Here is a 27,440-nt window from a genome sequence, read left to right as displayed (position 1 = left end):
CGAAAAAAATGTTGCTCACAAACTCTCTTTCTGAGCGGAACCCTTTTTTAGTTTTGCTTGTCGGTTTCGGTCCGACCGTTCGGCTCAACCGAACAAAGCAATCGGTCTTTCAATGACCACTCGGTGAGACCCTTTTAAGTTAACAGTCACCTAAAAGGGTTTCTGAAAGACTACTGTTAAATAAAAGTCAAAAAAATGGGTTTTCTCTAGAAAGGAAAAAGTATAGGCCTGCTGTGATATGTGCATAAATTTTACATAGGAAATCAAGATAATTCTAAAATTGCATTGTACATATAGATGTATATAAAATTGTGTTCTGAATATAGGTTAGCTGCTATTTTTTGTTTGCTTCAATATATTAATTGACTATATAAGGAACTATCTTTAATAAGAAATGCCATAAAGAAACGAATTACCTTTCAAATGAGCTATACCGAAATGAATAAATGAGAACTACCATAAGTCTTAAGATAAAAAATGGCTCAAAGTATTCCAACTAAGCCTATTCCTACAAAATGGATCGCACGTTCCTTCAAATCTTTCGAAATATTTTGAATAAAACTGAATAATGTTGTGAAGATATTCTTAAAAAGTTAGGAATTGATTTAAAGCTACATAAACAAAATTTGAAACTGCTAAAGGAGGTTTAACCTGTTAAAAAGCTCTAATTTTTCTTGCAGCTTAAAAGATTCGCTTCTTATTACATGGATTTGGTTATTAATTACTACATAAGAAAGATATGCCAAAAGTGGAGTTTTGGAATCGTAAATTATTTAAAATATGTAGAATATTGGTAAATGGGCTAATCTTACAGATTAAGCTTTAGAAAATACACATTACGTATTTTCCCTTACCCTTTTGAATTTTAATAATCAAAAAGCAATGTTACGACTGAAGCATTACTGAACAGGTCACACATACACACTCATACATTCACAAAAGACCGTTTTACTTAACAGACCGAGCAAAGTAGTCAGTAGAAACCGAAACCGAAATAACTCTGAAAAAAAGGGTTTTGCTCTGAGCGTAACATCTGTTAAGCAAAAACCCTTTTAAGGGGTTAGCTCACACCCAGTTGTCATAGGGTTTTTTGTGACAGGTTTTTTCCTAACACTTTGAAAAGGTTGACCGAACCTTGCAAGCTCTGATATATACTTTTGACTGAAATTTGAATACCCTCTGCAAGGGTATTAAATATTTGACGCAATATTTTAAAAAATAAGTATAGAATTATGTGTGCCATCTTAATTTAGTTTTTCTAAGGCCATTCAGTCAAAGATTTCATACCCGGAACAAAAGACGTATAATTTTTTTCTTGAACATTTTTATTGGATACAAAGTTTACTTGGAAGTACAACGATTTCCGTCGAAAGTTGCTTAACGCTCGTAGGTGTTAACTAAGGCGTTGCAGGATGGGCAATAATGGTTGACGTTCCGGGTGCATGGAGTGCAATACATGCAGAGAGCACAGGGCCAAAGACTGTAAGACACAAAAAGTTATTTAAATAACCGTTATTAAATAAAGTTTTAAATAAAACTATTTACGTAGTCAAGCACATGATGAGAGCTATTATGTGCGTTTTGGTGGTGGATTCCAATGATGTTCGGGTCCTCACTTGTTGGTGGCAGTTGGGACAAATCACGGAGCAGGATGTTGGACCAACAGCCGGGAAGGGTTGAACGATTGGGGCTGCAGGTGCAGCAGGAGCGGTGGGGACGTATGGGACATAGGGGATGTAGGGGGCGCGGGCGGAGTTGTTGACATTACTGCAAAAAACGGAAAGCTTTAATAACTCTGATATTGAATACTTCAAAAACCGGGAAATGAAAAATCGAATTTCGTCAGTAAGTACATGAATTTAAATTATATTCGCGATTTATAATATGCTTACACAACGGTGGCCATGTCTCTAAAAAATCTTTAACTTGAATTCCACAAATATCTTAAAACTTCGTGCGCACTCCTTGAGCTTCGAATACGATCTGAGGCCAGAAAGTGTCCGTCATCCACCATCAAACTTCCGTTTAATCCGAATCCCCGACTACTATCTACAGTCGAACTTGCATAGATCATAGACCGCACTAAACACACAAAGCATGCAGTCAGGGAACTGAAAGCAATTGAAATATCACTGTGTCAAAGTCTTTTGTTAAGGGACAGAATGGGTCCATCGCTATCAAACTTCCGTTCTACTCGAATCCCTGATTACGTTGTTCATCGGACCTGCATAACTCAAAGTGCACTAAATACACAAAGCATGCAGTTAGGGAACTAGCTATATGCTATAGAAGTATGACTGTGTCAAAGCATTTATCAAGGGACTCAAATTTCCTTTGATTTATGTATAGCTCATACTATCAGCTCAAAATAATTTCGTCTATATCCTAATTCTTTAATTTAATGCATTAAATAAAATGTATTTTTTATTATTATATATTTGACTTGATTTATTAAAAAAGATTCAAATCATAGCCTGCAGATTTAAAAATAAACTCATTACTAAAAAATTCGAGGGAGAAGGGCATTCTGTCATAAAGGGCATTCTGACCTTTGTAAACATAATATACAGTGGTGGCCACAAGTTTAGCACACCATGCTCGAACCAGTTTATTTTCTCTCTATCCTTACCGTTGGAGTTTTCGGCTTCTTGTTTTCACCCACCTTCGTAATATTAATAGAACAACTTCCACTGTCAGTATAGTTGCATTCACATTTCCAATTGATCAAGCGATCATTTTAGTGGACCAACCTGGAAAATGATCTGGACACGAGTTTAGCACGTTTTAGGAAGTTCATATCCCTTTCACACTTCTGATTATTTTCCTCGACTTTTTATACCCTTGTAGAGGGTATTATAATTTCAGTCAGATGTTTTCAACGCAGTGAAGGAGACGTTTCCGACCACATAAAGTATATATATTCTTGATCAGGACCAATAGCCGAGTCTATCTAGCCATGTCCATCTGTCCGTCTGTCCGTCTGTCTGTCTGTCCGTCTGTCCGTGTCTATGCGAACTAGTCTCTCAGTTTTAAAGCTATGAAACTTTACCGAAAGTCTTCTTTCTATTGCAGGTAGTACATATGTCGGAGCGAGCCGGATCGGACCACTATATCTTAAGGCTGCCATAGGAATATTTAAACAAATATAAGAAAACTCATTGTAACTTTGTAGGAAGTAGGCGTTTTGATTCTTGACTACTTATGTATAAACAAAATTAAAATAGAAACGCTGAATCTGGAATCCCTGGAACTGCACCGAGTGAGCATTACTTTATCTGCAAGGGTATATAAGCTTCGGCTGGCCGAAGTTAGCTTCCTTTCTTGTTTATTTTGTATTCTGGTTAGTGAACCTAAATAAGGTAAGAAATTTAAGAAACGATGTTTATAGATACACCACAAGGACCCTAGAACATATAAAATCAAAATTGTCAAAATATCCTGTTTTCAGGCAGGATAAGTGTCCAAATGGATCCCCATCTATTTTACTTACTTGTTATCCTTAAAATTTTAAAAAATTTCTTTTTTGTTTTGTTCGAATTTCAAGCAGAGATCCCAAAACAAAAGTAGCCCGTTATATGGAAAATACCCTAATTAATTAAAAGCCAAAAAAACTCTGTTTTTGTACCACGATATAAGTATGCTTAGGGAGCAATATTTAAAAAAATTAGTATAGAAATATCTTTGACATCTTGATTTAATTTTTCATACCCGGAACAAAGAGCACACAGTTTTTTTTTTTCGAATATTTTTATTGGTAAGGAACCAAGATACAATGTTTACTGGGAAGTCCAAGGATTTCCGGCAAAAGTGGCTTAACGCTCGTAGGTGTTAACTAAAGCCTTGCAGGCTGGGCAATAATGGTTGACGTTTCGGGTGCATGGGGTGCAATACATGCAGACAGCACAGGGACAAAGCCTGTAAGAGACAGAAAGTTATTTAAATGGACGTTATTAAATAAAGCTTTACAAAAAACTATTTACATAGCCAAGCACAAGATGAGAGCTATTATGTGCGTCTTGTTGGTGGATTGCGATGACACACGGGTTCTCACTTGTTGGCGGCAGTTGGGACAAATCACAGAGCAGGATTTTGGACCAACAGAGGGGATGGGTTGAAGAGCAGGAGCTGCAGGAGCTGCTGGAGCAACAGGAGCGGTGGGGATGCATTGGACGTAGGGGATGTAGGGGGCGGGGGCGGAGTTGTTGGTAGTGTTGACATTACTGCAAAAATCCAAAAGCTTTTATAACTCTGATATTGAATACTTCATAAGCCGAAAAAACGAAAAATCTAAGTGCATAAGTTATTACATGAATTTAAATTATAATCGCGATATTCAATATACATACACAACGGTGGCCATGTCTCGAAAAAAATCTTTAGATTGAATTCCACAAAAAACGAAAACTTCGTGAGCACTCCTTGAGCTTCGAAAATGATTTGAGGCCAGAATTTGCCCGTCGCTTTCAAAGTTCCGTTTAACTCGAATCCCCGATAACGATCTACAGTCGGACTTGCGTAACTGAAACCGCACTAATGCACAAAACATGCAGTTGGAACTTAAAGCTATAGAAGTATGACTGTGCCAAATTTTTTTAAAGTCATTTGTCAAGGGACTCAAATTTCCTATGATTCACAGCTCATACCATCAGCTCAAAATAATTTCGTCGCTATCGTTGTTTGTTTATTTCTTCAATTGATTGCATAATATATACATATGTATTATTGTACATATGTATTTTATATTAAGATACTTGACTTGATTCATTAAAAATGATTAAGCTCGGCTAAGCTTATAGCCTGCAGATTTTAAAAAGAACTCATTACTAAAGAATTCGAGGGAGGACGTTTTACTTCGATAAAGGGCTCTCTATCATTTGTAAAGATAATAAACCAAATAAAATTCTTACATGAACTGTAAAGAAAACTAAATTTTTCGTGCGGCTATTTCAGCTGAAGAATTACAAGTAGTTCCGATCTTGTCTTGGTATTAAAATGGTTAGTAGTTACTCTTTTTTTAGAGTTTAATTTTAATTTATTGAGCAGGTGAGTTTCAGCTTCATTCTATTAAGGAAGCAGAAATCAAATATTAATTCCAGTAGATGGATAGATAAGACCTGCCCCCTGATAGAGCCATCAACACGCACTGGTCGAGCTCTGCAGTTTAATTAAACTCACGATCATGAGCAACTTGCCGCGCAATTAAAACTTAAGGCAAGGCTGGAAAAATCAACCAACTTCGCTCACTCTTGGGGGAAAATGAAAAGGAGGCGTTGCTGTTTGGATGGCCGAATAAAGTGGATGGGGCGATTTGCTATCTGCCGGGGCCACGCCCCCTGGAAAGTGAGGGGCGTGAGTGGCAATTTTTCGCGCTGAGTGCAAATTGCGATTTGGAGGATCGGATCTCTGAGCTTTTCCCCAGTGCAAATAAGCAATTAGTTGGCTTAATAACTCAATGGCCTTGCAACCGGTTTGCATTTCCTAATAGAATTTTTTTTCATGCACAGCGGCGGGGGGCGTAGGGGGAAGGGGGATCGGGATGGGGAGCCTGTGCCACAAGTTAACTTTTGCCTTTTTGCTAAACAGTCCGCGTAAAAGTTTGCTGGCAACAAAGTTGGCCGGGGCACAAAGTAAATGAAGCCGCCGCAGCAGCCTCAATTTAAAATTAAGCTCATGAAAAGTAGTTAACCTCCAAGCAGCCACCCACCACCGCCACCCGCTTGCAACCCCGCTGCCAAAAGCCGTTAACTACAGCACAAAGTCAACATGGGTGGGGATAGAATAGGGGGGAAATGGGAGCGGGCGGCTTTTCCCTCTTGTTCACATTAAAGTAAGCATGAAATTAAAGCTAAACCAAAGGGGCGACCTCCAACCCTGATGGATGCGTGGCTTTTATAAGCTTGTGGTTCACTGGGCGAAGAAGGGGGAGGCGTGGTAATCAGGGAAAAAGGCAAAAGGGGGGCACAAACGGGGCACTGTTGCCTGCATTGTTGCAGCATCAAATTAGCAGCCTTGTTGTATAAAAACTAGCGCGAAATTCACATTTTTCGCCCATTGTTGGCGGTGAAAAGCTGCCAAAAAGGAGCTCAAATGACCTCAGACTGGGTGAGCACTGAAACAAATTTTAAAATATTAATAACTACTTTTAAAAGTCAGACTTAACTATCTTTAGTTACTTTGATAAATGCACTGTGCTAAATAAATTAATAATAGCCAGTAAAATAAAAATAATAAGACTCAAAAAAAATAACAGACAAATGAATAGATACATGAATAATCTCAAGCTAAGTAACCAAATATTATAACCTATAACATTCATAAACTTTGTTTGTTTGTGTACCAATCTAGTGTCAAATCAATTTTTGTTATTATTTATTATTTAATATTATCAAAGCCTAAGTACGTTTTATTTTTAGCAGTGCACCTAATGATACCCTACCAAATTCAGCTTAAAGAGCTGCCGCAGCAGACGCATCTTTTTTCCGAAAACAGCTGCACTTATTTGTTTCGTCCTGAATTTCTTCTCTTTTATGTCCGTTTCCCTTTGCTATCCATTGTGCTTCTTACTCTGGATGCCATTTGTTTTGTGAAAGAGGAGGGCCAAAATAAAATTACAACACCCAAAGGTGTAATTGAATCAAATGAGGAAAGCAAAAATTTTGAGATTACTTCAAAATGTACGCTTCGAGACGAAATTCTCATTTCGCCGAGGGCAATCAAATGCAGTTCCCTGGGAAAGATTTTTTATTGCTGGCTGGAAAAAAAAAGGAAGAGGGGTTACATGGCTAATAACTGAAAATACAAATCGCGGGGGGCAGAGATGTAAATGTATTTTGGGGGTTGGAATATCGGGGGGAGCAGCAATCAGTGAAAGTGCCTGCCACAGGCGTCTGCCGCTTCCGGTGCGCCAAACGGAAACGGAAGTTGCACACGCCGCAAATGCGGAAAAGCGAGAGGAACACTTTTCACGCACATATGCGCCCAATCATCATAATCATCATCGTCATCAGCATAATGCGGTCGAAAAACATTTAGAGACGGAATTATGACTGAAATGCAGACAAAGCCCCCAGACAGCACAAACTGCGGAGTGAAATAGAGAAAATAACCAACTAAACAGACTCCAAATGCGATTGCTAAAAGACTCCCAGACCCCCCAAATAAAGACTGCCAAAGCTGATTTTAGCAGCGGGTAGGAAAAGCGGGAGGAAAAGCGGTGAAAAACCTGGTAGCCCGGGCAACATCAGTCGTCTGGTGATTTATGTGCACTGTTGAAGGCTCAAATAAGCGTTAAGTTTTCATTTCCGCTGGCGCCGCACTCAGCGGGTCCAGGTCCGAGTGAAATATCCAAACTGCAAAAGAAATATTGTTTTCTTTTCTTGCCAAAACAAATTAAGAGAAATGCTTAAACAAAGTACCGACTTTCTGTGGATTTCCCGCCAAGGGGTCGCGCATTAGCAGCGGCGGAAAAGCATCCCCAGACGAGGAAAAGCGTTAAGAAAAATAAATTATGAAGACAGCGGACCAAGCGGAGCAGGTGAAAGGATAGACAGCAATGAGAAGTGTTTAATAACCGTTTTGGTGCAGGAGGACATTTCCAGCATTTAATTTAATTACATTTTCATAAATGATTTTTTTCCGCAAAAGAAAATATTAAATGAAATGCGCTCTTCGGCCTAAACATTTCACTATAGGGTAAGAATTTCTCAACTGCGCATATGAAATTTTAGATTTTCTTCAAACTCGGGTACCTCGTAGAGTTTGGCTTGGATATCATCTAACTAGTTTAAAAAAAAACGAAAAGTTTATTTTTTGATAGGGGGATTCCCTAAACTGTTAAATTGCTGAATTGTTGAAAATTCAACAAAAAATTTCAGCAATTAAGGGAACGACCCAAAATGGTTCCTGTTGAATTTTCAAACAGCTGTTATTTGTTGAAAAATTTCACGAAACTTAAAGCACGTAAAATTTGATTTATTATTGTATTGTTGTATTATTATTTATTGTCTAAAAGTGTTACCGAGGTAAAAAGAACCACAAATATGCTTTCTAAGTTGATTTTAAAATAAATAATGCGTACTGGTGATACTAAAATGTTACAGAGTTGCCACGACTTTTAAAAAAAGGTGACAACTCTGGCTTTTCAGCAATTCAACAAAATTTTCATCAGCCCCGAGGCTGTTGAATTGCTGAAATTTCTGAAAGTTGACTTTGTATGGAACAGCTGATTAACAGCTGGCCAAAATTCGACAATTCAGCAATTCAACAGATTAGGGAATCCCCCTGATGCCAAAGATAAGTTTTCCGATAAGTTAAATCAATTGACAGTTGGTAACGCAGCAACACTGTTGAAAAATAAGGAAATCTGACGTCTGATAATTCATTTTCTCGAAAGCAGACCTAGGGCGTTCGTCGAATCGAGAAGGACCGTCATAATCATGAATTTATCAGATTCAGATTCTGATGTGGATGAAGAGTTTATGAAGCAGTTGTTTAGCGATGATATGCTCAAGGAACTTGAGTTGGAGGACAGAAATCAAGAAAATGAACTAGGAACCAGAAAAGAAGAACCCTCAACCAGCCGTAAATATATGGATACCAAGAAAGGCAAGAGAAAGATTACTGAGACAGCGCGATCAAGGCAGAAAACCCCTCGGAATATTTTGTCCAGAAAAAAACGGTATTAAAAACTTATTTTAAGTCCAAAGAACTTTAATAGCATGTATCCCTCTTTTCTTTTATTTAGCGACTCTCTGCCCTTAGAAGAACCAGAAATAAACTTTTCCACACAGACAGACACCTCCTTCCGACCTCCTTTATCCGGGTAAGCTATGTGAAATAAATTTGGTAAATAATTATACATTTTGATAACCATTTTAGTGCCCCGATTTCAAAACCGCTGCCCACCAAGTTTTGTGTTGCCGATGTCGTTTTGGATTTTAAGCTCGACGAGAGTTCTGAGCCCATGCCCGTGACTTCCGACGTGACACCAGTGCCACCGTCAAATGCATCTGGGAAAGTAAGGAAGCGACGACTGCACACCAAGAACAAGGTGAAAGAGTCGGCAAAAAGTAGCAAGATAGTGCAAAAATCTCCTGTCGATATAGAGCCACCACCGAAAGTGGAGCCAGAGTCGTTAATTGACCAGAACATTCGACCCATATCACCTATTAATCTGCCCTCGTCGGAGGATATCTGGAAAATGTACGAGGACCTAAAGGCGGGTTTGGTTCCGCCCTCAGAAGCAGAGTGGCCCTTGTGTTGTATGATAAGTCCGATAATACCCCAGACTCCACCTCCTAAAATTGTGGAATGTCTGACGTCCATGGAGACTCCGTCGGAAATAGTTGAGTCTCAAGAAAAAAATTCTGCGGAAGGGTTGATCTATTGGGACATGGACAGCAAATTTAATAATGACACCCAGCAGAACCGAAATTCTCACGATGAAGATATCGTCTTCGAGCACATGACTATCGGTGTTGAAGAAGAGCGGGCCATGAAGGATTGGATAGAATCGGAAAAGCTCAACGAACCTTTGAGTGATATAGAGGAATTTGATATGCTATTGAACTTAGCCAGAGACCTTGAAACAAATCGGGACATCCTCGTTGAGCTCTTGAAGCCCAAAAATGTTCATACCGCGCAAGTGAAGCAAGTGCACGATGAAATAAAGCAGGGATCCGATGAAGACATTCCTGTGATAAATATTGTAGAGCCATTTAAAGAAGCTTCACTGAATGAGCTTAGACCAGAACGTCCGATTATTCTTGAGGGTAAAGATATTGGATCAGTACCGCCAAAACCCCAGGACGAGGCAGCTAGCCAGCAATTCCATTTAATTTACAACGAGGAGTGCTCCGAGCCAGCCTCTACAGAACCAGGACCCATTGATTTCAAAAACGAGCTAATTAAGGATATAACGGAGCCACGAAATTGTCACGGAAGGACTTCCACAGTTCGCCTTGAGGACTTCGAGAACATTCTCGACCAAAACATAACTGAACACAAGGATCCCCAAGCCAAAGTACCAGAGCGTCCGATTATTCTTGAGGTTAAAGATATTGGATCAGTACCGCCAAAACCCCAGGACGAGGCAGCTAGCCAGGATTGGCTACAGCTGTGTAATGAGACCGTTTCCCAGCAATTCCATTTAATTTACAACGAGGAGTGCTCCAAACCAGCCTCTACAGAACCCGGACCCATTGATTTCGAAAACGAGCTAAACAAGGATATAGTGAAGCGAGGAAATTATCACGGAATTCGCCTCCAGGACTTTGAGGATATCCTCGACCACTACATGACAGAATACAAGGATCTCCATGCCGAAGTACTCCACTCCAAGTGGAAACAAAAATATGGCTCGGATAATCTGAAGAGAATTTTGCCGCTTCCGCCCTTACCAGTTCATTTGGACCAGTGCCTCCAGAAGATCAGGATCCTAAGACGTCCTACAAAGCGAAATGTCGAGTGCCTGCACTTGCCCATTGAAATAAACTACTGCAAAGTGTTCTGCACCGTGCAAATGAACACAAATTTGAATCTTCAAATAGCTGCAAAGAGCCTCGATAACGCTGTTTACAATAGCGTCAGAGATGTTATTGAGGTGCGATATGAGTCCCCCCAAATAGGCTGGATTTGGTCCAATGGCACTTTGATGATTATAAACGGAAGAGGTAAGGCCATGCTGTCCGAGACCCAACGCGATATCGTGGCCAAAATTCTGGGAAAGGAGAACTTCAAGGCCGAACCCCACCACAATCTTTTGCATCTACGTCTCTTCTCCGTTGCCTTCTTTCCCTGGAGAGTTTCTTTGGCAGAATTTAGTGGGACCTGCGCCCTTTCTCCAGGTCCATTTCTTAGTGAGATGCAATACGTCTACTATGTGGATAAGGAATTGCCAGGAGTGTCAGCTCGACTTCACGAGTCGGGAATGGTCCAAGTGTTTGCCATGAACACGGCTGATGCGGATAAAATGCTGACGAAACTTTACCTGCTGACGTCCAATCATCGAAAGGCCCAAAATTAAGGTCGTCTTAAATGATCCGAATTAGGATCCCATCCTAATAATTACCTCGAATGGTATCCAAATTAAATTCAAATAAACAAGAGAAAGAATAAACATTTATGATTTCCTATTTTAGATATTTTTATACCCGTTACTCGTAGAGTCTGTCTGTCCGTATGAACGCTGAGATCTCGGATACTACAAAAGCTAGAAAGTTCTTAGGGTTCTTGGTCAGCGCAAGTTTATTTCAGCCGAGCGCCACGCCCCCACTAACGCCCACAATCGCCCACGATTTTAAAATGTGCCTGGCGCCTACACCTTTAAAGATTTCCGAGAAGTATAAATTTTGTTGTGTATAATTATACCTATCGAAATATAGAAGACATTTTTCAAATCGGACCATTCATTAAAAAGTTATGCGCAATCAAAATGGTATATATCCATCTCCCTCTCACTCCCTTTAGCTGAGTGACAGGTATTAGATAGTTGGGACACCCACCCGACTATAGCGTTCTCTTTTGTTATTTTAATAATTTAGCTACACTCATAAAAATTGCATTCTAAAATTTAGAAATCTTCGAAAAATGCTTAAATTGGCCAACTTACGGGGTACCGAGGGCAAACGGATTCATGGTTTGTTTTGCTATTAACGTTTTTAAAATGTGCGTGGCGCCGAGAAGTATAAATTTTGTTGTGTATATTTATACCTATCGAAATGTAGAAGACATTTTTCAAATCGGACCATTCATTAAAAAGTTATGCGCAATCAAAATTTTATATACCCTATACTATTTTTTTATTTAAATCTTCTGAATTTCAGAAAAATAGGCGCTTGTTTTGAACACATATTTTAATTAATAGATAAAAAATTAAGAAAAATAAATTAAAATAAACTATTGTGGAAAATAATTAATAAATAATTAATTAATTAATAATTAATTAATAAACTATAATTTTTTATAAATAATTTCATAGACAAGTAAATTTATAAGTGCCGTCTATTTTTGAATTTTATTTTAATTTGAATTTCCATTAACAACAACTATCTAATATATAAGTACTAATTACACTGCATTTAAACTCTTCCCCTAAAATCTAAAGCTCATTAAAACTGCTATTGTTAATCGCACCTGGAGCCAAGTGGCGCCATTAATTAAATGCCACGAATCCCTGTTAAAATATCTTTACAACTGCTAAATGGCGGGCAAACTTTTTGCCATAACCCCACTTTTATCCCACGGCGTTAATCAAAGGGAATTATATTTGCAGGAGCGAACTAAACTTGACTTGGCATTTTATTTATTGCTTAAATATTTCACCTTCTCATCCAGCCGCTGAGCAAATTGTTAAAGAACTCTCCGACGTACAGTGCGGCGTATACGCAATTTATCAACGCACAACAACGGCAATTAATTTGTGCGTTCGCCTTACCAGCGGCAACATCAACTTTTATAAATCAAACGTAACGAGCGTGTAAAACCTGACGGGCCCCCAGGTATATATGGTATATACTCACCGCCCCCTTAGAATTTTGGGGGTGGCTTTTCATTAGGTGGTGGCATTTTTACCGACCGCCCCCCAATAACAAAAACAACAAAAACAACGCCAGCGGTAACTTTTCAAATAAAACTCAATGGCAAAAATATTTACAATTGACTCTGAAACATTTTTACCATTTGGCAGGCGTGACTTTACCTTTGTTTCATTGTTTTTGTTATTCCACATTTTTCTCCCCAGTTGCCTTTTACACAATTTTATTTTTGTTTTCTTCCCAGGCCCACGCTGCGTATGAGTTATTTATTTTTGAATTATTGGCATTTGAAACTTTTGTTCGAGGGGCTGAACGTGCTTCTGGGATTTCTTATCTGTATTCGATTAGTAACTGAGCCGGGAGAATACCAGTGGATGATAAATGAAAGCGTATTTATGAGTATTTAAAATTTGACAGGCAGATTAATGGGTTACTGAAACGTTGGTAGCAATCTTTCTTAAGATTATTAAATTATTATAATTCGTTCTAATGTTTTACGTAAATTTGTACAATAATACCATTTAAGTTCAAGCTAGCAAATATTTACATAAATCCTTCTCTACTTTTATCTGTTTATTCTTAAATGCCACTTATTGATTTGTGTGCAAAATCACAACTATAATGCCTTAACTATTATCATGTTTACTCATATTTAAGCCCAATGCTTACACAATTTACAATATAAGCGGCTCAATTATCGTACTTCTCTCCTGTTCGCAACCAATCATCACGAATCACTTTACCATCTCTCATCCCAAAATCCTCTTTGCATCGTTTGTCAGCGCCAACTTCTGTCTATCCACTAAGAACCTGGCCAACAATAACATCAACAATGACAACTACAACAATAAGGGTCCTGACAACACCCACACAGACCGATGTTGAAAATCAAGGGAAACACGAAAACTTGCATAAGCGATGTTCCAACTCACCTGACAAACTCGAAAAGGCAGCTGCCGGTTGCAAGTTGCAACAATAACAACAGCTTGTTGCAGCAAAGGCAACAATAACAAAGGGGTCCAAACAATTTGCCACTGCACTGGGACATCAGCATCACCCGATCCCCCTATGCCCACGTAACCCTCCCAGCCAACGACCCCTATAAAATCCCCCCTCCCAAGAACCCACCCCCCTCAGAAGCGCTACATTTTGCGCTTTATGCACATTGTTTATGAATTCTCGCGCACAAAAACTTTGCCCATGGGAAGAAAAGAAGGTAACGAGGGGTAGTTGCACTTAAAAAAAAGAATATCCCTAAAATTATTTTTTTAAATTTAATTAAATAAGAAATCCTCAATTTTATTTATTACGATTTTCAAAAATGTTGTTCATTACAAGACTTTACGATTACTTATCGTTTTTATTTATGTTTTTCAAAAATATTAAACAGACAATATTTTTTGGAATTTATTAAAAAATTATAAATTAAAAAAATATATATATTTTTAAAAATATATGATATCATTGCTATTTTATAATAATGTTTTATTATATAAGATTAAATCGCAAAAAATTGAAATATCTCTAGTTTTTCTGAAAAAGTGGTATTTTGAAGTGGCAAACTTTTTGGCAAATCTAAGAAGTAGCCCCCACACTTTTTCGAGTGCATTGGCTGGCAGGCCAAAAGGCCCAAAGGGCTACGAGGCTCTTGCGCTGAATGGTTTTACGATTATTAACCCATAAAGTATTCATTGAAGTGAGTTTGAGTGGCCCAACTGGGTCTGCAATTTTTGGCTGCTCCACCGCCGCTCGCCACCTCCCTCTCCTTCGCCCACTCGCTCTCTGTCTCTTTTCTGCACGCAAAAGTGCAATAACAAACAGGAACCAACAGCAGTGGCAGCAACTACAAAAGGCGCCACAAGTTGGCAGCCCTTTGGCTCTGCCGTTTTCATACTTCATTCGCTTTGTGCATTTTCTCCACCCCCACCCTCTCGCTTATTTTACTTCTTCTTCTTGCCCCCAACCTTTCCAACGAGTTGTTGTTGGCTTCTTATTTTGCGCCGCGCTCTCTTCAGTCGAGTGCTTCTCATTGGTTTGCATGTTATCTGCTCCATCAGCAGCATCTCCTGAACAGTGCTGCCAACTTGGCTACTTTTCAGTCAAAACTGGAGCTTACATTTAATAAGGGTTATGTTATTCTTTAACCGATAACTCCGTTAGAAAAAAACCTAAACTTGTTTGGAAAAAAGGAATTGAAAGCTAAAGATTTACATTAAACTATGTTTATGGAGAACCTATTATTTTGAAATTAGTTCAGTCAGTAATTCGGGTTTAAAAACAGGTTACAAAATCCGTGTGTAGGGAAGCATTTTTGTGAAGACATTTGGAAATTCCGCATAAAAAACCATAACACTCCTAGCATTTATTGAGTTTATTATATGTAACTCCCTAAATCCCTAAATCAATTTAGTAAATGATATAAGCAATTTCAGTCCTTAAACTAAATCCTTAATATTTTTAAGGATTTTTGACCTGAAGCTAGCTATTTTTGTGAAACATAGCGAGCAACACTGTCTCTGAAGCGCTACTTTTGTTGTTTCGCTATTGCATTTTCAACTGGCCAACACTCATCTCTTACCCCATTGAAACCCCTTCAGAACCCCCTGCCACCAGCCAAACCCAACCATTTGTGAGTGCCTTAATTTATGCAGCCGACAAGAGTGAATATTAAAAGTTTTCAATGCGCCCAGTGTCTGTTGTACCTTTTGCTGCGGTCGCTTCTTCTTCTCTTGGGCTCCGTGATTCTGTGGTTCCGTTTATGTGGGCGGTTCTTCGGCCTGCTCTTCAGATGATTATGATTACATTATTATTTTTTGTATACACTATATTATTATGGCTTCCTTTTTACTTGGGTGGTGCATTCTTAATGAACAGTACTGAAAATGAAGAAGAGCTAAGGGGGCTGGAGGAATTGAGTTCTTAGTTTAATTTCTTAGGTAAAAAGAAAAAATTAAATGCCCTGAATATGTTTATTATTATGTCAAATGCGAAGGAATATATTGTTTAATGCTGCGATCCAGGTGAATCATTTGTAAGATAATACAATTTTAGGCAAATTTTGCTATCCTTGAAATAAAGCCAAAACAGAGATAAATCCCATTGTAATTTACCTTAATATATATTTTTTATTTCCCTTTTTATATACCTCCCCATCTCTTGCTTTTTTATGGCCCTCCTAATCACGCTTACACTGCACAACCGAGCGTTAAAAAACTCATTCGATACACCTAAATTATGACCTCGGACCACCAGCTACCCTTATATCTGCCATCCCCTTTCCACCTCCCCGCTGTCCTAGGAAAACGCGCCCACAAATCTTCCATCTCTATACGTAAATAGAATTTATCAAATTTAATTTCACGCTTCATGCGCTCATTTCTATTTAAGTTTGAGTGTCGTGTCCTATCGAGAGGCCAAGGATCCGTAAAAAATAAAGAAGGAGCCCGAAAAGCGGAGGAAAAAAGGCCAATGAATGTCAAAAATTGTGACCGTAAATGACGGGCCTCAGCCATTGGGGCAATGAGCACTATAAATCTGGCAAGAGATAACCGGAAAAATGCTAACGACCAGAATGGCTAAAAATCTCTCACTATCGTAACAAAAAAAAAAAACCACCCAAAAATAGAAACCGGAAAAAAATATCAAAATGATGAGGGACACTTAAAGTTATGAAATTGTAAATTTCGGTTCGGTTTAGTTTGGCAGAGACAAGGAAAAGTACAAATATTTGGACTCGCACACATCCCATATCACTTGCCCTCGTCACAGGACTTGGGTTCTGAGTTTGAGTTTGGGTTTTTTTTGGGTTCCTGCATGGGGATTTTGCATAGAAAGTGGGGAACGGAGCATATACACACACAAATTTCCATGTCAAGTGTTGTTCGAAAGTTGTTTTCAGCTTGACTTGGTTTCCTTACAGCTCAGAACCGCCTCCTCCATAAATGTAATCAAAAATGTATTCAAATTGTTTTTATGGTGGCCGTGTTTAAACTTTCCGACGTTTCGCACATAAATTTTTGATATATGTGTCATGCATGGTGATATGGTGTGGAAAATTACTTTGGATTTTAATGAGTTGTCTGCTGATTTCGGTTAAGATGTGGCTGTTGCTTCTGTTTGGTTATCGAGATGGTGCTTAAGCTTGGGCGTGAGAATTTCGTAAAATCTTTGTAGAAAATAAAAATCATTTTGAAACTCTGTAATGCAATTTTGTGACGACTAAATAAATATACTTTCTAAAATTTCCGTGAATAGGAAAACTTTAAACAGTGCATATATTTAGTTGAAGGCATTATTATATTTCCCTTTTATATATTGGATGTGCTACATATTTTTTAGATTTTAATAAGTTATTTTCCAACTTTGTGGTCCTTATCTGAAGATTCTTAAATGACCAATACAAATCAACTTTTAATAAGTTTAGTTTTTGGAACTGCCATAAACACTCGTATCTCGATAAGAAGCTTATAAAATCCACAAAAAAAAAAGGAAAAATTTGAATTGTGGAATTTTTATTTTCATAAACAATTGGCTGATTGCTAGCGTGACCTAGTGGGGTTGGGAGATGCAGACGTCGATGTGACTGTTGACCTCCTGGAGGCTGAGCATTGCCTGCGAGGATGCAGACTGGATGCATTGCCTATAGTCGTCGATCACAGCAGGGATACGCACGCTGATTGACTGGCGGATGGTCTCGATGGATTTTCGTCCATTGCTCATATAGAGGGCGAACTTTTTAGCAAGCCTGATTTGGCAGGTTACCTGGAGAACGCTGTTAGTGGTATTTTTGCACTTTTGGTAATGGGCAACCAGATCATAGCCTCCAAAGACCAATTGCTGCAGTGCGTCGCTTACGTCGGAGACGATTTCGGCGGATGTTTGGGCCGCAGCGTTACGGCAAGACTGCAGATCCCCCTCGGCGACATCCACAATACTGGCAATCTCCTGATCTTGGGCGGCTACGCACTCGGGACTCTCCTGGCGACTCAACTCCATCTGGTCGAGGGCATCCTCCAGCTCCTTCTGCGGCTCCTGGACGACCTTCACGTACTGCTGTTCCAGAGCTTCGCCGGTGGCCTTGGCAATCTCGGTCATCTCTTCCACCAGACTTTGCACCTGGGCTTCCAGATCGGCGGGAAGTTCCAGCGGCTGGGCCCATCCGCTGGCCACGAAAAGGGTCAGGATAATGACTACGGCGCTCTTCATGATTTTTTCTGCTGCTGCTGATTTGATACTGATGCTTTACCAAAATCAATTCGTATTTATACCTGGGCATCTAGATAGAGATTATTCGCTTATCTGGATTGCTGGCCATAAATTTGTGGTCAAAACCTTGGTATGATTAGTGAACTTTACATTACCTGATATTCAAAGAGTTCGCTCGTTTACAATTTGATTAAAACTGGCCAAGCTGCGCAATTAAACAAAGAACTAAGAGTTATTTCGGAATACATATATGACCTGATAAGCTTAAAAAAATAGTTATCATTATGTATGTATGTATTTATATTCGACCCTGGGGCAATTAAATCAATATTTTATATTTTCGGTTACATTTGTGAAATTTTAATAAAAATAAAGCTAAAAATCATTAGAAAATGTTTTAAGTTAGTCAAAGGAGTTTTTTTTTTATTAATATTAATTGTAATTGATATTACCCACAGTTCCATTTTAAATTCATTTTTAAGACTCTTGGTTTAACTTAAAGTTACGAGAATTAAAAGTCCCTTACGCGTTCCATAATTAAATGTACTTTCAACCAGACAATTAACAGATTAAACCCTAAACTAAATCCTCATACCGCACTAAGTACTTCCTGTACCTTTGAAGCCCCAAACGGAACCATTATCCCCGAAGAGCAAAACACCTACGTCATAAACATTTCCTAATCAGCCCGCAAAAGTTGACCCTTCACATGCATATAAAAGTGGGCGAAAGAGGAAGGCTCGAGCTTTTGCCCCGGTCTTGGCCTCTTTGGGAACTACAAATTTTCCAAGAGTTTGCACTAAAAAGCAATTAAAATTTTACACGACCATTTGCGCAAGACAATTATGAGGAACCACATGGCCAGCCATTCCCCCTGTAAACCCACCAAGGAGCCCAAGCCCATCATCCAAGACCCCAACTAGAACAAGTCTAGAACGTCAACATTATGCCAAGACAATAAAACGACAGCGAGCGCCGCCAGGGAAAGCGAGAGATTTGTTGGCCAAATGCCACACACTCCACCGAGAAGATGGGAAATAATGGCTGGGTGGGAAAAACCGGGATGAAGTCGCAGGAGATGCCAAAGGATCCGAACGACCGACCGACCGCCCGTTGCTTAACTGGCAGCCATACCTACGAGGCATAACACCCAACAATTTCCACACATTTACGACACTGGCCCAAGGTAAGGGAACAAATATTTTTAAGCGCCCAGCGACCGGCCGAAAAGGAAAAAAAATGTGGCCAAGAAAAAGCGACCACTGCAAATTGAATTGTAACCAAAGTCGAGTCACCGGACAGCATAGGGAAAAAAGCGGTGGATTAAAGCTCGAGGGGTCCACGTTATGGCTAACCAAGGGCTGGCCAAAAGGCACTGAGAAAAAATCTTAACTAGCCGTGGCATTACTTTTTAAAATAGGTTTAAAAAATTCTTATTTAATTCCATTTAATTCATATGAAATTTATAATAATTTTAAGAAATAGAAAATGTTTTTTAGAACTTGAACTGAAGAAGTTTAAAGTATTTGGGAGTGCTACAGGAAAACATTTTCAAAGCGTTTTAAAAGGGCCTAGAACTATGCAACACTATTTTTTCAATAGGAAAATCCATAAGTTTTATATTATTGTAGTTTTAGAAACCACAAAAGTTTTTAATCTTCTTTAGAATTATATTTTTAATCGGGAAAAGCGATAATTAAATAAAAAAGCCCACAAAACTTTTAAACGTGATTTAAAAACCTTAGAACCTTTTATTTTTCCACCTGATTTTCTTCGAGTGCCGTGTGTTTTGGTTGCAAGCCCATTAGTTGGCACCAAGTTATGACTCTATTAAAAAAGCAACGCCTTGCTGCACTTGCCACCGTCGCGGAAGTTTGGACACACAGTCCTGATTCAACAAAAAATAGGCGTGGCTAGGGCGTTCTGGACCCTCCCGGGATGTCGCTCGCTGCCATTTGTTTTTGGCCATAGTCGCGGACTTCAATAAACATTGGCAATATGGCAATTGTATGCGCAGCTGGGGCTTTGATTACAACCACTCATAATTGCTGCAGATTGGAGATTGGAGAGCCCCGAGGCCCAAATGGAAATTCAGCAAATGTTTTAATTGCAGTCTGCCAAGGGAGCTGATTGAATTTGCATTTCAGTTTGGTTTTGAGCTTCATAAATTGTAGTTGTCGTCGTCGTCTGCTGAAGATGCCAACCGCATGCCACTAGCTTCCATGATTCCATGAGCATTGAAGAACATTTACCACAAGCCAATAATCTAATTTTCGACCATGCTAAAAGCCTACTATCCCTAACCCTAAGCTTAAATTGTTTTTTCGGGGCAATAAAAGTATACCTGAACCGCACATATGTCCCCACTCCCCCCACCGAACTGGGAATAAGAAACTCAATGCAAAAGCCGAATAAAATGCCAGAAAATGGGGGGAAAACTTGCGGTTGTGGATGTTGCACGCCTGATGCAATTTACGGCGCTTTGTTAAACGCTTCAACATGAAACCGAATGCCCAGGAACCAGGAACTTCCCTCGTCCTTGGATAAAAACAAGGGCAGGGAAGGACTGGCCGGAGTAAAGGATATACAAGTTAAAGGCAACATCCGTTCTGGGCCAAGCTGGCTGTGGCCATAAACAAACTCAACGCTCCGCACTGACCGTTCACTGGCAGCTATAAAACAATTTCGCATATGGCTCCCCGAGCCCAGCACTCTTTGTTTTTTCCTCCTCTTGATAATGCGCTGAGAAAAAATGTAACAATTGTATTAAGAGTATGGTTTTTTAATTCTGAGGAAAGCGAAACAGATAAATACGGATAAGAAACTGTTCCACTGCCAATAATAACCATTTAAGTTTAATATAAAGTGACAGATTTACAGGACCGATATTGTTAATCTGATTACTAAGTAACTTCGTGAAGGTTGCACCAGCATTTGTCTGAGTTAATCTAGAATTTTATAAACAAAATTTTCAGCATGCGGATAAAAAATACTATCCTATTCCAATTTTTTGGTTAAAAACCGTCGATAACAGAAACCTTCTAGTATAGAGCGTATATTTTATGTTTGTATAAATTTCTTATAATTTATAGTTTCTTCGGAAGATATCGATATATGCATAAATAAATCTTTTCTCAAACCTCAATTTTCCAGTGACCCTAAATGGTTTCGTTGGAATATTATTACATTGTAATTTTCTGAAAAACCATTTCCAATTAATCAATTAAATGTCCTTAAATTAATATTTTTAAAAATATAAAATACCAGGCAAGCTAACCTTTTAAAATAATAATCGTAAATAGTTCTATTATTTTTTTTATGACTTATTTCTCCTTTAAGTTTTAAAATCAAGATAGTCTTGTAGTACGTATTCTTTAACCTTTTCAACCCAACTTTTTTCTGCAAGTGTATTTGGGCCAAGTAGGAGTCCTGGCCGGAGCTTGTGGTTGTGACCAGGACCCCCGATTGCCCCTCGTCCGCTCCTGGCATGCACTAACACCTGGTAAGCCCCTTTGTTGTGCTCCGGTGGCTCCGATGGCCGAGTGTTGGTTACTTTTTTTTGTTTGCAAGGGGCTTCCTTTTGCAGCCGGAATTTTTGTGGCTCTTGCCAGGCAGCTTGTTTTTCTTCCAATATTTTCTCGCATTTTTTAGCTGCTACTCTGTACTCTGCCCTAGCCCCGATATTCAACACTTTTGGCTTCTGGCAAATATTATGCTAAGCTAAGGAATAGTTTGGAACCCGAAAAATTGTTGCATTCTGTGGGTTTTTGGGGTTTTGCGGCCATTCGAGCCCACCAATTGTGGCTAGCTAAAGGGGGCGGTGAGTGGGAGTTGCAAAAGTTTTTCTAATTAAAAACACAATAAAGCTTTCGGCCCGCCGTCTTGGCCATTGTGAAAAGTGAAAAGCGGCAGGCGCTAAAACCGCGACTCCTACAACCTGCCCCTCTTTTCCAGTCTTTCCCACACAATGGCCATTATGACATCGTTATGTGGCATCAACTTTGTGCCTCATTAAAAAGGTGAGGTGGCTCAAAGGCTGCTTAATGCGTCCTCCCTTTACTGTTCTTGTTGTTAAAGTTATCTGGTCTTAATTAAAGCCCCGGATTAGATATGGCCAAGTCATAATGGAAACGGAAAAAGCCAACGAGCTTTGCCTTTTGCTCCTGCTTTAATTTCCATTTCTATTTTGCTCTAGAAAGGCTGCAAGGGCTTTCCTCGCAGGACCTCGAATCGAGTGGTCAATCCGCTTAAGCCAACGAGGGTTTTTTTGTCGACCTAAGTTTCCCCATTAAGCTTGAACTTAATGCCCGGTCAATGCCAATATCGATTTAATAATTTCTTTCGCTCGTGGGTTAATTGATTTTACCAAACCTAAAGTAGTAGAAATTTACCAAACATTTTCAATCGTATTTCAGAACTTGACTGCTTTTAAATTGTCTGATTTCCTATTTATCACAAACAATCAAAATTTAAATTAAAATACATAGTATTCATTTTAATTTTAAATACTTCTCCTTAATTTATATTTAAACCCCTTTCCGCCCTTTATTAAACGCTTTCATCTTATTGATTTTGCGGCACCTTTTCAAGGTCTTTCCTGCACCAAGAACCATATATCACAAGTCAATTTCCTGAGCACATAAATCACCGGGGATAGTGCAAATTTGGTCTGTGGACCGCACCACATAGCATATACCATTTGTCTGGACCTCGTATCCCGTGTATCCCTGCATCCGCATATCTTGCATTCGCCTGACAATTATAAATTGTAACCTTGCGCTGCTCCCTGTGACATAATCGCGTTCGAATCCAATTTGGCCACGTGTAAGTGCAAGGGCAGGGGCGATTAATATTTTGTCTGGCGATGATGAATGGTCCACAGCAACTGCAGTGCGCCACTGATTGAGTTATTGGCAGCAGAAGTAGGTGGAGGAGGAGTATGTTGCCCTGGACCCTCGATGCAAATACGATAGCAACACCTACTACATGGCCGCAGACTTGTTCCCAGTGCCTGGCCAACCGTATAGAGGGGATCCTCACAGCTCCTCCGGCAACTCTCAGCTCCAGCTGCATCGACAACAGCCTTTCGGTCAAGTTTATTGTGTTAGCATTAAACAAGACCGAAAAGCAGGGGACGGAAGGGCGGGATCTGCATCACTTATCCGGGCAACGAGCCGTGCATGCGGAAGCCATCCCCACTGCACTTAAAAAATTTACATATAGTCCATAAACCTGTACTAAAATAAAGATTTCTTTAAATATTCTATATATTTAAAATTTTTTGAAGAATTAGTTCACATTTTGTAAAAGTTGCTTATAGCCCCTTTTTATTTCTGTGTTGCGTGCTACCTATTATTTAACTTTACTTGGTTTAATTAAAGCATGTTTTGCCTTTTCTTAATATTAAAATATATTAAACAATTTAGAACCTAAGTTACCAATAAGCTAAGCAATAACATTTAATTAATATTTAATTAGAAACTTCAATTAAAATCTTAAATCAAGAAAGATTACCTTTTATATTTTATTTTTATTATAGATATATAAATTAATTTAATTGGATAGTACAATTTTTATTTAACCAAATTATAATATTTTCTTTTGAATTTTCTTAGATATATTTATAGCTAATAATTAAATATATTTTCAAATTTAATTTAAATTTCGAATCAAGGAAGATTAATTAATAATATATTATTTATTTTTTCTCCCAGTGCATCTCAGGGTTCGGAGACAGCAGCGGAGGCCTATTGTTTGGTCAGTCTTGGCCATGTTCGTTAAGTGGGTGCAGCAGGCGAAGGACTCGTCGGACTCGCAGGACTCGTAGCACAGTAATTACAAGCAGACGCTGGCCCATCCACCTATCTTGCAATCTTCCTTCCCCTTACAGGATCTGTCTGTGGCAAGGACATGGTTAGTCCTGTCCTGTCCTGTCCTGTCCCTCAGTGGAGTAAATAAAACTGTGCAGACAATTAAGTTTGTTTTGCCTGGGCATATTCTTTTCACTCATCCCCATCCCACCATCCCCATTCTTGCACGTTACGTTTATGGCCAAGTCGAGCAGGTAATGGCTCTCGGTTTTTCGTCCTGGCTCTGGCCAAGAAATTGCACTAATTGTTGTTGCCGGAGATGCAGGAATTGGCTTTCTGTCGAAAAGGAGATACAAACTTAATTTGCAGAGCCGAATTCGATTTTTGTTTTTGTGGCCTGTTGATTAAAATTCAGTTTGGAACTTACTTTAGAAGGAAATCTTCTGCTGACTTTAATTATTATTTTTAGGCAGGAGATTAAGGCATTTAAAATTACCGAAAAATGTTTTTATGAAGAGAAAGAATTTTTATGAATGTCCAAAGAATTTAAAAATACATCTCAATTCCAGTGTTTTCTCTTCAGAAATAATGGACCTATATTTCTTTTTCCACTCTGTTTTGTAGAATTGATGGCTTATAAATTGCTTGTCACCTGTCCGATGGCTTCATTCGCATTTTTGTCAACTAAGCCATCAGGTCGGCGATTGTCCTTAATGACCTGCTCAACACGATTTAGCTTCTTCCTACCGAATTTTCTCCTCCGAATTTCCCATTCATTCCCGCCATTTTGGCTGTCACTTTCTTATTTACATTCAATTGGCAGCGTTCAATGGAAGGACGTGCCACTATCTAGCCATTTTCTATTTTATTGTTTTTCCTTTCTTTCATTTCTTTTGGCGATTTAATGAAATGATAAAGTGGAAGAAGATGAAGCCAGTGCAGTTACCAAAAGCAACGAAATTATTACGCTCACTGAGATTTGACGTAGTTATACTAAACTAATTTTATTTTACAGATTTATTCAACCAAAAATAGGATTTAACATAAAAATTGACTTAATCTTAGAAAACTTCAAGTAAGTGTAAATGTATCTTTTCAAAAATAATGTGTCAATGTTAGAAGAAACAAAAGAGTTTTAAATTTTTCTAAATGTTAATATGCAACTTAAGTTTTTTAAATTTAAATAAAATGAAAATTGCACAGTTAGAATTAACATAATGTAAAAATTAAATTAAATACTTTAAAAATATTTTTTTAGATCGTGCAGTTATAAAATATTTTCTCAATAAATTCATAATAAATTACAAGTTTGAACAGTGCATTTGATTGGGTCTAGCTTTGACAACCAATTTCGCACTTTGAACTGATATCCTGCCCCTCGGGTTCTTTCACTTCCTGTGCCACACATTTCTTATCATTCGGGTAGTTGATTGTTTCCGCCTTTCCCTCTTTTCACTTCTCAATGTCATCTTGTTTTTGGTGCCATTGTATTTGTGCTTATTTCGCTTCGCATTTTTTCTTGCCGCTTTCGCTTTCATTTTGTGTTAATTACCAATTTAAATGCAAACTTTGGACTGATGAAGATGGATGTGAAACCGGCGAACAAAAAAATCTTCAACGTGTCCTGTCTTATTTTCCCATTGTCCCATTGTGTCGCCTCAACGAACTTGTCAAGAGCCTTTTTCAAGGTCCCTGCATAAATTGTTTGAAAAGTCTTGGTCAGTGATACTTTGGATTGAGCAGTCTTTGAATTAATTATGTCCTCCTTGGTTATTTAAAAATGGGGTACAGGAAGAAGCCATTTAAATCCACTAACTGAAAATATTTAAATTTAAATTTTGCATCAAGTTTAAAAGTAAGCCTCTTAAAAAACTAAATATTCTAAAAATATTGATCTTAACTAAATTGTTTAAATTTTTTGCTTTATAAATAGGCCTGCAGTTCACAGGCCCAGCGAAAATTGATTTAAATTGCAGCTAAAAGTTGTTTTCAATTTTCAACCAATTACTTACTGGCCATCAATCAATCACGACTTTTGCCCGAAGTCAGCACTTACACTGCACTACATAAACAACGGCTGACACACATAAATAACCCCATTACAAACCTAATTACAATCAATAACAATTTTATTGCTCGACCAAACGACAAAAGCGAAAATGTCAGAACTGAAATTGTGGCAGCGATATCGATCTTACTTGTTGACATGGGGCAATTACAAACCAACAAAATGCAGCGAGTTCACTGCAGGCTGCAGCCAAGAAAATTTATAGAAAACTAGATAATTGAATGGAAAAGGGGGGAGAAACGCCCACGCAAAGCAAACACGACCAGTAAACTGGTTGACAAACTAACTGCAGCGACTGTATACGCCCACTGCCAAGTAAGTTGTACTATTAAAAAAAGAGAAAAAAAAACTATATATAGATAGCCGCCTCTACAGGAGCACTTCCTTTTTTCTTGACCCAACCAAAGTGTTACCTGATCTTGTCATCTGGCTGGGTGTTGCCCACACTTGGCTCTGTAATTAATTATTTGATAAAAGTACAAGCATTAAGTCAATTAAAACTAAATTTATGCCAAACGTTATCTGATGCTGACAAAAGGCGTGATTTAAACCCCTTGCCTATCCGAGTATGTTTGTTCATATTTTACGGTCTAGTTTTTCTTTTCTTCACCTTTTCCATTTTGTTTGCTTAAGCTTTCAAACCAGTTTACTAAGTTTTGCTAATACTTATGCCTATTACAATTCCTAGACAGAATTTCTGTTATAAATAAAATAGGTATCCGAAAATCTCCGTTTTATAAGTTTAAATATTTATTTATTATTTCTTAAAGTCTACTCACCTTGGAATCTGTGATTTTATTTTAGTTTTTGCAATAAAATAAATTTTTTCTTTTTATTCTATTTAATTCTTTATCCTGCCAACACTTCAAATAAGTTTTAAAATAGATAACAATAAAAAAATACAAATGCCATTTAAATAAAATTAAATAATCTAGGCAGGTACAAAAGGTTAAGGGCCGTTTTCTTATCCGCCTGTTAAATTTAAAAGAAGCTTAAAACTCTGATTTCCCAGACGATTTCAAAGTTGTAACCCTACTTTAAATTTAACAAACGGACGAGAAAACGGCTATAAGCATTCCGATGCGATTTCTTTCACTTTACATTTACATTTCCTTTATCATTACTTCCAACTACCGGGCAAGCATTTAATTTGCATGCTTTATAAATCATTTATGCATTTCCCACAAAACTGAAATCAAGGGGAAATCAATCAAAAAAAGCAAGGCAAAAGCCAGGATCCGCCAATTTAAACGCTCATTAAAGGAGAGCGAAGGAAGAAATTGTGTGGGTGGTGGTGTAGGAAAATGACCAAAATGGTAACTGCGACAAGCGCACAATTTGCTAATGTTGACGCCATTATTGTATAATTTTCGTTAAGTGGGCGGGGCAGTCGGCGGCGGTCGGTCATTTGTATGGCAAACCGCAAATGTCGTCGCTGAGGTTTCCCTAGCCGCCATCCATGATTTTTTCACCCACCATTTGCTTACTTTTTTGACAGTTTCCGCGTCATTTTTCTACGGCATTTTACACTGGAAATTAATTTTTTTATATATGAAAATTTGAATTTTTATGAAGGTCACTTTGATATTAAGATGGTTACAAAATTCAAATGGAATATAATCACTATTTACAAAATTAAAAAAATATAAATGTGCAAGTAAACTTTAAAATAATATTATAAAAATATCCAAACATTTAGGGTATTCAATTGCGTTGCAAACGTTTTAAGGTGTAAAAGTGTAAGGCAGTTCCAACAACAATTTCCATTTAAAATAGTTTTCATGTGTAGGCCTTAAAAACCATTTTGTATAGAAATTGTTGTTG

At 38.3% G+C, this 27,440-nt stretch overlaps 3 protein-coding genes across 3 annotated transcripts; 1 reads left to right on the top strand and 2 right to left on the bottom strand.

Annotated features, from left to right (window-relative positions):
• Positions 1-3,785: 3,785 nt before the first annotated feature.
• On the bottom strand, positions 3,786-4,471 carry LOC108056977 (lipopolysaccharide-induced tumor necrosis factor-alpha factor homolog). Its single transcript, XM_017141037.3, has 3 exons — positions 4,347-4,471; positions 3,981-4,220; positions 3,786-3,915 (listed from the first exon to the last, which is right to left on the bottom strand). Exons 1-3 carry the CDS (start codon positions 4,358-4,360, stop codon positions 3,813-3,815), a joined length of 357 nt encoding a protein of 118 aa, XP_016996526.1. The 5' UTR covers positions 4,361-4,471; the 3' UTR covers positions 3,786-3,812.
• A 3,880-nt stretch (positions 4,472-8,351) lies between these two features.
• On the top strand, positions 8,352-11,123 carry LOC108056954 (uncharacterized). The gene is made up of 3 exons (XM_070213499.1): positions 8,352-8,677; positions 8,744-8,821; positions 8,878-11,123. The coding sequence occupies exons 1-3, from the start codon at positions 8,436-8,438 to the stop codon at positions 11,021-11,023; spliced, it is 2,466 nt and encodes an 821-aa protein (XP_070069600.1). The 5' UTR covers positions 8,352-8,435; the 3' UTR covers positions 11,024-11,123.
• A 5,958-nt stretch (positions 11,124-17,081) lies between these two features.
• Positions 17,082-17,738, bottom strand: LOC108056970 (uncharacterized). Its single transcript, XM_017141028.2, has one exon. The coding sequence runs from the start codon at positions 17,736-17,738 to the stop codon at positions 17,082-17,084; it is 657 nt and encodes a 218-aa protein (XP_016996517.2).
• Positions 17,739-27,440: the final 9,702 nt, after the last annotated feature.

Source organism: Drosophila takahashii, chromosome 2R (genome assembly GCF_030179915.1).
Source record: "Drosophila takahashii strain IR98-3 E-12201 chromosome 2R, DtakHiC1v2, whole genome shotgun sequence".
Taxonomy (NCBI): Eukaryota; Metazoa; Arthropoda; class Insecta; order Diptera; family Drosophilidae; genus Drosophila; species Drosophila takahashii.
Note: the sequence above shows the minus strand (reverse complement) of the source record. Positions and strands in the feature narration are given on the sequence as shown.